Below are 11,383 nucleotides of genomic sequence, written 5' to 3'. Positions count from 1 at the left end.
TTTTGAGGAAAAAATAATGTAAATGAACTTCGAGACAACTTGAACTCAGTGACACGTCAATTTTTTCATTAAAAAAAAATGAGCGAAGACACACTTTCAAGATGGTGTTGTGACTATCCAGTTAAACAATGGACAGAAAAATACTTTAAGAAATATAAAGTGCCTTGTAAAAGAAGCAGGCTACTCTACTTAATTTACGTACGCATTCCATTCCATTTATTTCCTCAGCAAATGTTTATTAAGCACTACGCGCTAGGTCTTGTGCAAGATACCGCCGACATGAAGGGGAGTTAAATGAGATCTCACCTTCCTGGAGTTTGCAACAAAGTCTTCCTGATCCTGGTAACTCTCCACCCCCACTCCCCAAAACCAAAACCACCACCAGGTAAGGTTCCCTGTTATGTACTGTCTTCCCACTTCGTACTTCTTTCCTTCCCAGCATTGTCAGGATTTCAGTTACATAGTTGAGTAATTAATTGCCTACTACTTGTGTGCCACTAAAATTTTAGCTCCGTGGGAACAAGCCTTTCATCTTTTATTCTTTTATACTCAGCGCCTCACGTGGCTGGCATAAAAAAGACGAGCAACAAATAACTTGCTGAATGGATGGATGAACGAGAATGAATGAAAGGCCAAATGAATGTCGAAAACTTAAAGAGTATGTAATACATTATAACCCGTACTATATTAGGCGTGCAGAGTACTATGGGAATTTGCAGCAGGAGCACTTAAAGTTAGCCTTAATGGGGCTGATTTCCAGATGAGAAAGTAATCTCTTCAAACTCTGATGCTTGCAGGATACCGTTCCCCGCTGGGCTGCCACGAGTTTAACAGGGATTCTTCTCTGAAATACCAGGACCGTGCCAATAGTAGGACATCAATAAGATTGGTTAAATGGTTCAAAGGCTGGCGTGGACAACGTCCAATTAGGTCATCTCTGGCTCAAAGCCAGAACAAATAAAAGCGTTCGTTCCCGGCTGTAGGCGCAGAGCTGGGATTCAAGTCGGCAGCCAGCCTCCACGTAGACGTTGGCTCCCCAGGGCCGCCGCCGGTCACGTGACCCGGACCTCGCCAGGCCCCGGCGCCTGGGCCGGCCCGCGCATGCGCAGAGCTCCGGGGCGGCGGGCCCGAGCGCGCTGACAGCTTCCGGTTTGGTTTCCCCGCCCCTGCGCGGCTAAAGCAGTGCGGGCTCGGCGGCGGTAGCCGTGGGGCGGCGGGGGGGCAGGGCGTGGCGAGGTGAGGTGGGTGCCCGAGCGGGGTTCCCGGAGCCATGGCCTGCTCCATTGTCCAGTTCTGCTACTTCCAGGACCTCCAGGCCGCCCGGGACTTCCTCTTCCCTCATCTGCGGGAGGAGACCCCCAGCGGCGCCGTGCGGAGGGACCCCAGTAAGTGCCCCCTGCCTGGCCGCTCCCTTCCCCCGCTCCGCCCGCGGCCCCTGCTGGGCGGCTGCGGGTCTCCTCCCCGCCCCGCCCCCGCTGCCCTCGGGGCTCCTAGTTTTCCCCCCTGCGCTTTCCTTCTTCGCTCCGCGCTGAACCCCTGCCCTCCTCGTCCTACACCCCGTCAGCCCTGGCCCTCTGGCCAGAACTGCGCCTTGCTTCCTGACGCGTCTGCCTACCCCCCTCCCCACCCCCTACCCCCAGCTTTCTGCCCGAGTGCCCTCTCCATCTCCCCCCTCCAACCCGCGGTCCCCTGTTCCGCACGGCTTGCTCGGCGTTCGCAGCCTCCTCCCCGTGCCTTGCCAGCTGTCAGCGCCTTTCCCGGGTGCTGCCTCAGCCCCTACCCCTCCATCCCCGGAACTGTGGCCTTTGGCCACCCTCCCTTCCTAAAGTGTTTATCTTCGCCCACCGCCTGCCTTCTTCCGGCCCCTTCCCCTCCATCCCCCCCCCCCCAGCCCCCCATTCAGATGTAGAGAATAAGTGGTCTGATCGACAAGTGAGTGACTCCTGAGGTGGTGAGTAGGCGGCTCCCAAATAAGGAAAACCTGACAGGAAGCGAGGGCGAATCTACATCAGGAAGTAAAATTACCGTAACTTGGGCCAGGAAAAGTTCATGTGCTTTATTGAGACGAGACGCCGTCCCCCTGTTTATTGCCATCCAACAGTATGAAGCGAGTCCTGGCCCAGGTAGTATACAACCCCGAGTCTGGTTTGTTAGAGACTGCAGAGTTTCTCGGCATTTCCCCACGTTTCTGCTGTTGGAAGGGTGTGCGTTTGGTGTCTCCCGGGTTCTCCGTATTTCCCACCTCGAGCGCACGTCTGGTTTTGCGGTACCGTGAGTGCTGTCATTTGTGCAATGCCGGAATGGTGACAAAAGACCCGGACCCGCTAAATAAACTCCTTCCCCTTTCTCCAGCGTGGAAGGTGTCAGGACTCTCTGTGCCAGTCAGCAGTGCCGCAAATCAAGGAGGGTAGTGTCTGCCATCTAGGAGCTGGGACCGAGAAAGGAACACGGAATGAGATCTACATGAACACCCCTACGTGCATGTATAGCCATCCACACGTGCGTGTGCATGTGGCCCTAGGACACTCCTTGAAGCTGAGCCCGCCTTTGAAGTAGTAGCTACGCGAAGAGGGGAGAGGTGATGGGATGTGCAGAGGAAGGGAGGCCTGAAATCACAGGGCAGAAAGTTGCATGGCTGAGGACCAGGAGGCGAGGGAAAGAGTGGGGGAGATGAGGCTGTGAAGGTAAGCGGGAGTTTGATCGCGAGAAGCCCGTGGAGGTAGTGGGAAAGGCCTTTGAAAGACTTTAAGCAGAGAACTGACTCGGCCGGGCTTCTACTTAATGTATGCAGCAGAGTTTTTGAATACCTGTTACGTGCTTCCGTAGCAGTGTGTCGAGATGGGAAGCAGGGAGGTGGGTGGGAGGCTGTCCCAGAAACGCAGGAAGTGATGGGAGCTTGCACTAAAAGAGCCTCAGCGGGACTGGAGAGGAAGAGAGAGATTGGAAAGCTGCTAAAGGAGGTAGGATCTGCAGGACCTGGTGCAGATCTGGTGTTGGCATTGGAGCTGATGAGTGAGAGGGAGTTGAGAATGTCTTTGGCTTGGGCAGGGGTGTGTAATGAGAGAAGGAAGGAGATGGGTTTTGGGCCTTTTGCGTCTTACGTGTTTGTGGTATGTCCAAGGGAGGGGGTCCAGTCAGACGCTAGATCTGGAGGTCTGAAGCTTAGTAAGGATCCCGGGCCAGCGATGTTAACCTGGAAGTTACCAGCCAAAAGTGTCAGTTGAGTCTCAAAGATCACGTATGCAGTGAAGTGAAGTGAGTACAGCAGATGTTCCTTAGAGGAGCAGTGGTGTTCAAGAGTCATGTAATGGGAAGAAGACTGAGAAAGGAAAACCAGGTGAGAGCATGCCTGGGAGCTGAGGGGGGTCAGGATTTGATGAACGGGAAGAGCGATGAGCAGTTGCAGGCACAGCTGAGGTCAGCTCCGGCAAGGATGCAAAAATGCAGGGCGCCTGGGTGGCTCAGTCGGTTGGGCAACCGACTTCGGCTCAGGTCGTGATCTCCCGGTCCGTGAGTTCGAGCCCCACATCGGGCTCTGGGCTGACAGCTCAGAGCCTGGAGCCTGTTCGGATTCTGTGTCTCCCTCTCTCTCTGACCCTCCCCTGCTCAAGCTCTGTCTTTCTCTGTCTCAAAAATAAATAAAAGTTAAAAAAAAAATGAAAAAAAAGGATGCAAAAATGCTCGGTGGTTTTGGGCAGGTGGGGGTGAGTGGGACCTTAGGGCAGTTTCCATGGAATGTGGAGACAGAAAGCATATTTACAGGATATTGAGGAGCAAAAAAAAAAAAAAGAAGTTGACTCTTTCAAGGAGCCAGGTGTGAAGGATAGTAGATACAGGACTGTGGACAGGAGAACCCATTCTGTCTGTCCCGCCGCTGATCCCCTGCTCTTCTTTCACCCGGGCAGTGACACCGGCCTGCTGATTGATCTTCCTGCTTCTGACCTTGATTTCTCGTCATTCTTTCCCCAAAGTAGTCAGAGCGAGCTTTTAAGGCATTTTAGATCATAGTATTGTCCTTTAGAACTCCATGGCTTTCGATGGCGCTTAATATAAAAATCCAAAGTCCTTACATGCTTTATAAGGCCCTTGAGGCCCTGCCTCCTGCCACTTCTTGGCACCTCATGTTCCTCTCCCTTATTTCCTGTGCTTCTGACACAGTTGTTAAACCAGTCAGGCTCCTTTGTGCCTAGGGCCTCTGCCCTTGTTCCGGTCTCTTCTTTGGATGCTGTAGGCAGAGCTTTCATTCTGTCTGCATCTTGTTAGTCAAGTCTCCCCTCGGATGTCAACATCTCACGGAGGCTTGTTCTGACCATCTCATCTAACGTAGTCACTCCTGCCCACTCAATTGCCTTTGTTATGCCCCATCATACCATTTATTTTTATCACTGTGTCCCGTCCAGTATGGTAGCCTCTAGCCACATCTGGCTCTTGAGCCCTTGAAATGTGGCAAGTGCTACCGAAGAGCTGAATTTTTAATTTTACTTGATTTAAGCTTCAGATGTGCCAAATGTGCCAGTGGCCAGATGTGGCTAGTGCCTACCCTATTGTGTGGCACAGTTGTAGGTGCTAGGATTTAGGTACATACAGAGTGAATACTTGTCCAAGGTCACACAGTGAAGGCTAGCCTTACGATATCAATCTGGGCAGTGGGGGATATAGAGTCATCTGGGGATATAAACATCTAGATTAATTTGCAGTATGCTCATGAGTTTGCAAGGGTGATTTAATTTCTTACCCTTTTAAATCAAACTCTCAGGTTTGTGGGTGTTGGTATTATTGTGGCTACCATCAATTCAAGTAGAAAATAAATAAAGAACCTCTTACCCAGTTGAGCCCATTTGCCAAGCCAATATTTTACCGCTAAAACAGTGCATTTATTTACAATTAAAAATCATCAAATATCTTGTCATACTGTTGATAGTTTACTTCAAATTCTTGGAATGACTAACTATGGATTTCCATAATCACTGCAGGTGTTTTTTGTTTGTTTTTTTACAAAACCTCCAGTTTTGTAAAGAGGTCTTCATTAGGACAACGCGAACTAAGGTTTTGTGAGGGTACAAATTTACAGAGTAAAAAGAGCAGGTAAGTAGGACCTGCCCTAACCTGCGGATGGTGTTTGGCTTTGCGTTTCTTCCCTTTATTAGTGTTATAAATGATTACTTTATTAGGAAGCAGAAATCATGACATCATTTTATTTTCCTAGCTTATATAGTTTTAATTTCTTATCCCAGCTCATCTCTAGGGGGTATGTACAACCAAAACAACAATAATAACAAAAACCCCTCAACTACTTGTCATGAATTATTTGTTGTAGGTAAGTGATGATCTTGAAGGCTCATTAGTTGGTTCAGTAATTCTTTTAATGTGGACAGCTGCCATAGACATAGTGATAACCTGGTGCCTGGAGACCCAGAACTCTGTACTACTCTTTTCTATGTTTGAATTGTCAGAGAATAAGAGTATGACTTTATGGTACTTTGTATCTTCAATTATGAAATGAGAATGTCTTCTGTGGCTTTAAGAGAGGTCTTGAACCCTGGGGCACCTGGGTGTGTCAGTTGGTTAAGCATCCAACTTCGGCTCAGGTCATCATCTCACGGTTCACGAGTTCCAGCCCCACGTCGGGCTCTGTGCCGGCAGCTCAGAGCCTGGAGCCTGTTTTGGATTCTCTGTCTCCCTCTCTCTCTGCCCTTCACCCACTCACACACTCTCTCTCTCAAAAATAAATAAACATTAAAAAAAAAAAGATCTTGAACCCTACACTATTTCCCATTGTTTATATTAGTGATAACTATTAGTAATTGTTTCTACTCAATCAAATGCTATTTCAGACAAAAATTTTGGTCTCATGCTTTGAAATTTCAGAGGTGGGTAGTAGTAGGGGTCTGCACATAAACTATGGTGGCATAATTTCCAGTGAGACTGGATTTCTGGACCAGATCTTTCTGGTATTTATAATTGAATTGGGGGGGGGGGTAGAAAATAGACATACAGAGAGGGAGAATCAGAATATTTGGAGGTAATTTGGATATTACAGTATTGTGGATCTCATAATTACCTGATAATAAAATAATTTCCAGGTGGCATACTAAAAAAGTAAGGCAGCTTTCCTTCCTGCCTCTTTTACTGGAAAGATAGAAGATAAAGCAAGCAGGAAATTACCTTGGAGTCGTCAATTAAAGTCATGTTTTTATACAACTGCTGAGCAAAGTGTGCTTTTTAGGATAACCTAAAATCATGGAATCCACTTTACATGATGGGATATTACAAAGGGCATAAAATACCCATTTTTTATACCTTGTGAAAATGCTTTCTCTTGTTTCAGATCATACTAGGGGTAGAGATGTAATCTGAAAGTGGAACGTTTATAGGAATTTCAGAAAACTTATGGGATTACTGGATTTTGTTAGCTATTTAACATCGGAAGAGCTCTTACAGATAAAATGTGTCAGTGAGGAAATTGAGACAGGCATTGTCTTGTTTCATTAAGCTAGTATTTGTTGAGTACTTCCTGTGTACTAAGCACAAAGTAGGCATAAAATAAGTCCCTTTGCTCAAGGAGCTTTCAGCCAGTAAAGGAAATAAGCACGTAAAAGGAGTGTTAAAGGTGTTGTGCTGTAACTTGGCACAAGACAGTTGGAGAATGAAGGAGTGTCCATTCTATATAGGGGACTCACGGAAGTCTTCTTAGAGCAACTGTTACTTTCACTGAGTCTTAATTGTTTAATGGATGTCTGTCAGGTGGAGAGAAATGGTCAGCCAAGGGGTGTGAAACAGGATGAGGTTCAGATGCTGCAAATAGAAAATTGCAGGAGAGTGGGGTATGGTAAGGGATGAGCCTGCAGAAGTTGTCAGAGGAACTTCAATTTTATGCATCATCAGATGGAAGTTAAGAGTACCTTGGGGTTACATGGAAATTTGCCCAAGAGTTACTTGGCAACAGATAGTTTTAAGTAAACTAATTTCTAGGTACTCTTTTAAGTGCCTTCCTTTCTACCCTGCCTTTCTCCCACGTTACTAAATAAAGGCTCACCTTTCATACATTCTGAATATTATTATAGTAAGTTGCTCCAGATTATTTAGAAAAAAGTCCCCTTTAATCAAGGACCCATAAACTCTCCATGCATCTCGAGACATTTCCAAATAATTTTTGCTATTTAAGTTTAATAGTCATCAAAATTTGTGATGTATGTATGTTGTTATTCTCTGTTATTGGCTCCTAATAATAATTGAAATAGGTCAAGAAGAAAAATTCTAATACATAATTCTAATAAAATTCTTGTCACAGCAAAGATTTTTCTTAATTCATGTTTTTGCGGAGAAATTTTTGGATTAATAATTAGAATAGCATTCTGTGGAGGAAATGGAATGGAAATAGGCATTTAAGGAGAAGAAGGGAGTACTTACTACCTTTAGAGAACATCATTTTTTAATGGATATTGGTATCTTTTCCCTATAGTGTATGGAATCTACTGAATAAGTTTAAAAGGGTGGTATACATTTATATGAAAATGTCCATGTTTATCATATATCAGAAATTGTATCTTTTATGCAAGGGATACATACCATTGAAAAACTCTTGGGGGTGTATATAAACAGAAAGTTTGAAGGTAATCTTCTATAGGGCTCAGTCATTCCCAGTCTTTTTTTTTCATCATAGGACACATAAAAAATGAAACTTTGTATCTGAATAGTGAAAACAATTTTGAAAAAAGAAAAAAGTTGGAGGACTCATACCTCTTGATTTCAAAATATTACAAAACTGCACTAATCAAAACCATGTGGTACTGGCATACAAATAGACAAGTAGAATAGAGTCCGGAAATAAACCCTTGCATATATGGTCAGGTGATCTTTGACAGGGATACCAAGACCACTCAGTGGGGGAAAGGACAGTTTCTTCAACAAATGGTGTTGAAAAAGCTGCATATCCATATACAAAAGAATGAAATTGGACTTCTTAGACCATATGCAAAAATTAACTCAAAATGGATTAAAGACCTAAATATAACACCTAAAACTATAAAATGCTTAGAGGAAAACATAGGGGGAAGCTTTATGACATTGAACTTCCCAGTGAGTTCTTGGATATAACACACAAAGCAGAGGCAACAAAAGAGAAAACAGGCAAATGGGACTATATCGAACTTTAAAACATTTGTGAATCAGAGGATGCGGTCAACGGTGAAAAGGCCACTTACGGAATGGGAGAAAATATTTGCAAATCATGTTATCTAATAAGGGGTTAGTATCCACGATATATAAAGAACTACTTCACCTCAACAGTAAAACCAAAACCTGGACAAAGGGCTTGAACAGACATTTTTCCAGTGATGTCATAGAAATGGTCAATAAACATGAATAGATGCTCCATATCCGTAATCATGAGAAATGCAAATCAACACCATAATGAGAGATCACCCCACACCCATTAGGATGGCTACTATTAAAGAAAAAAACCCAGAAAATAACAACTGCTGGCAAGGCTGTGGAGAAATTGGAGCTCTACACTGTTGGCAGAATTGTAGAATGGTGCAACTGCTATGGAAAATAGTATGGAATTTCCTCAAAAAACAAATAGAATTGTATCATTCAGTCTCATTTACGTCTCATTTCTGGGTGTATATCCGAAAGAATTGAAAACAGTGTCTCAGAGATATTTGCACACCCGTGTTCCTAGCAGTGCTGCTCACAAAAGCCAAGGAGTAGAAGCAGTCCAAATGTCTATTGCTGAATGAATGGATAAACCAAATATGTATACATACAATGGAATATTATTCAGCCTTAAGGGGAATCATACAGCATGCTACAATGGGAATGAACCTTGAGGACATTATGCTATGTGAAATATTAGTCACAAAAAGACAAATGCTACATGATTCCACTAAAGTAAATACATTCATAGAAATGAGAATTAGAATGGGGTTACTGGGACCTGGGAGCGGGGGGGGGGGGGGGGGTGGGGGGGGGGGAGGGGAAGAAGAGCCTTGTTTAATGGGTGTAGCGTTTCAGATTTGCAAGATGAAAAAGTTCTAGAGATCTGTTTCACGACAACGTGAATATATTTTTGTACTACTGAACTGTACACTTAAAAATGGTTAAGATGGTGAATTTTATGTTTTTTAACATAATAAAAATGTATCAGTATGGTAATAAATTGGTCGTACAGAATAAATAAAGATGCTCATGGTGGGAAGTGACCTGCCAGTAGTTCGAATAGCCCCAAGCCCTACCTGGCTGTCATGAGAGATGAGAGATACCGGTAGCCTATTTGTAGTTTACTAGGAAGTTCTACTACAGGCAGGGAGTAGACATTGATGGTTTTAAGCAAAAGCATAGCATTTCAGGATTTGAGTTGCGGGTAGATGGATTTGGTGGCTGTGAAAAGAATAGATTGGGTAGTTCAAAGCTAGAGGTAGATGACCATTTGGGAGATGTTTATAGAAGTCAGATGAGGGCCTTCAGAAGTAAAGACAGAACTAGGGCTGTAGCAGTGGTGGTGGAGTTTGAAACTTGCCAGAGGTAGCAGTGGCAATCTACGAAAGGAATTTGAGCTGAGAAGTAGCATAACCAGCTAATATCCTGGCGACATTGTTTTGTCAGCAAAGAAGAGAATGGATGGGACTGGTGGGTGAAAGTGGAAGTAGAAAGACCAGTTGGGTGGCTGTATTCCAGAAGGGGAGGTAATCTTCTTAGATTGGTATTCCTCAGGTGTTATTTAGTATTATTTAAAGTGGCCATCCTGGAATTAGAAGACAGGAAGTATTTTTTTGCATGACTACTATGCTGATTACCATTTGGAACAATAGAGACCCTTAGTGAACGTTCCTGATGGAAAGGAATCCTTGAATCTCTTAGGTGTGTGCCATGCCCGTATTTCTCCTTTGAAAAGAAGAACAGAAATAGTCTTCCAAAGACAGATCACTTTTCTTTGTGCCATGTGAGCCGAGGTCTCACAAATTTCCTGGAAGAGAGAAGGTTAAGAGAAACTTAGTTACTCATTGTCACATTGCCTTTTTTTTTTTTTTTAAGTATATAAAATCAGACATGAAAGTCACCTTCTGGTTGCTCATATCCCACCTTCTAGGTGTTAAAACTTCAGTGCTGTGCTGTTCAATATGGTAGCCATTAGTGATACGTGGTACTTTAAGTTTAATAGAAATAAAAGTAAAAATTCAGTTCCTCCATCATACTAGCTATATTTCAAGTGCTCAGTGGCTACATGTGTCTAGTGGATACCTTATTGGAGAGTACAGATATAGAACACTTCCATCATCAAAGTTCCATTGTAAAGTGCTGCTGTGGTAAGACTCCTCTGAGACTCTCTGCTTAGACAACACACGTGCTGCTTGGGTATTTAATTTTGTATTATAGTCTCATTTTTGTCAAATATGTACTCTGGAACTTTTCTCTTATGCTTATCTGATGTAAACATCTTTCCAAGTTTGTATACGCAACTCTATAGCATTTTTTCTAATGACCACACAGTGTTCCAATGAAGACTCTACCAGGCTATATTTATTCCCCTATCAATGAACATTCAGATTATTTCCAAAATTTTTGCTATAAGAAAATGCTCTAATAAGCATCCTTATGCGTGTGTTTATGTATGATATCGGTATTTCTGTGTGTACATTTCTAGGGTTGGAATTGCTGAATGATAGACATTCACATTTTAAATCTTGGTTACAGTTGCCAAATTACTCTAAACAGTGGTTGGGTTCACTCCTATCCATGGTAAACAGAAGTGCCTATTTACACACATACTTGTCATCATTCTTTGTTCCAGTTTCGTTGACTTGCTTTTCTGATAAGTGAAAAACGGTTCTCATGCGATAAAATAAGATTGTTATCAGACTTTATCTGTATTTTTTTTAAAGCGGCAGGTAATAGCAAAGTTAATCTGGCATTAGAAGAATTTACTTCAAATACAAGGAAAATTTTCTCACTAGTACTAGTTGAATATTATAATGAGTTAAATGATAGTGTTGAATTGGCTTCTTTAGAATATGCAGGAATTAGCTATAGCTAGCAGTATTTACATACCTTCACCCATATTTCACATCCTCACCTTATTAGCCATGCTTGTCTTTTTCTGAAGCTTTGGATATAATAAATCATATTATATCCGTACGTAAGTATGACATTGTAGGAAGCAATTATAAAACATGTAGAAGTTTTTTCTAACATACACATTATTGACCTTATGATTTCTTTTGAAAAACAAAATGAATAGAAAATGGACTAGGGCAATTAAATTATGTTAAGTCTATGTAGATTTTGTTGTTTTTAAGATGGGTCTAAAGAGTTCTTAGGATTTGGGGCAAAGGGAGCATATTTATTTTTATAAACTTTTTAGAGGAGGAGGATATTTTAGACC

The 11,383-nt window shown here is 43.2% G+C and overlaps 1 protein-coding gene across 7 annotated transcripts in view; it reads left to right on the top strand.

The window, feature by feature from the left end:
• Positions 1 to 1,083: 1,083 nt before the first annotated feature.
• RAB3GAP2 (RAB3 GTPase activating non-catalytic protein subunit 2) overlaps positions 1,084 to 11,383 on the top strand; it is a 103,143-nt gene continuing 92,843 nt past the window's right edge. The window contains exon 1 of one of the 7 annotated variants that reach the window (XM_043568228.1): positions 1,084 to 1,385. In XM_043568228.1, coding sequence (XP_043424163.1) covers positions 1,271 to 1,385 — 115 coding nt within the window. In that variant the 5' untranslated portion in view covers positions 1,084 to 1,270. The remainder of the gene's footprint in view (positions 1,386 to 11,383) is intronic. The other 6 variants (XM_043568226.1, XM_043568227.1, XM_043568225.1 and 3 more) reach the window with 6 other exon arrangements.

This window comes from Prionailurus bengalensis, chromosome E4 (assembly GCF_016509475.1).
Source record: "Prionailurus bengalensis isolate Pbe53 chromosome E4, Fcat_Pben_1.1_paternal_pri, whole genome shotgun sequence".
NCBI classification, from domain to species: Eukaryota; Metazoa; Chordata; class Mammalia; order Carnivora; family Felidae; genus Prionailurus; species Prionailurus bengalensis.
The sequence above is the reverse complement of the archived record's forward strand: the minus strand, read 5'-3'. Positions and strand labels throughout refer to the sequence as shown.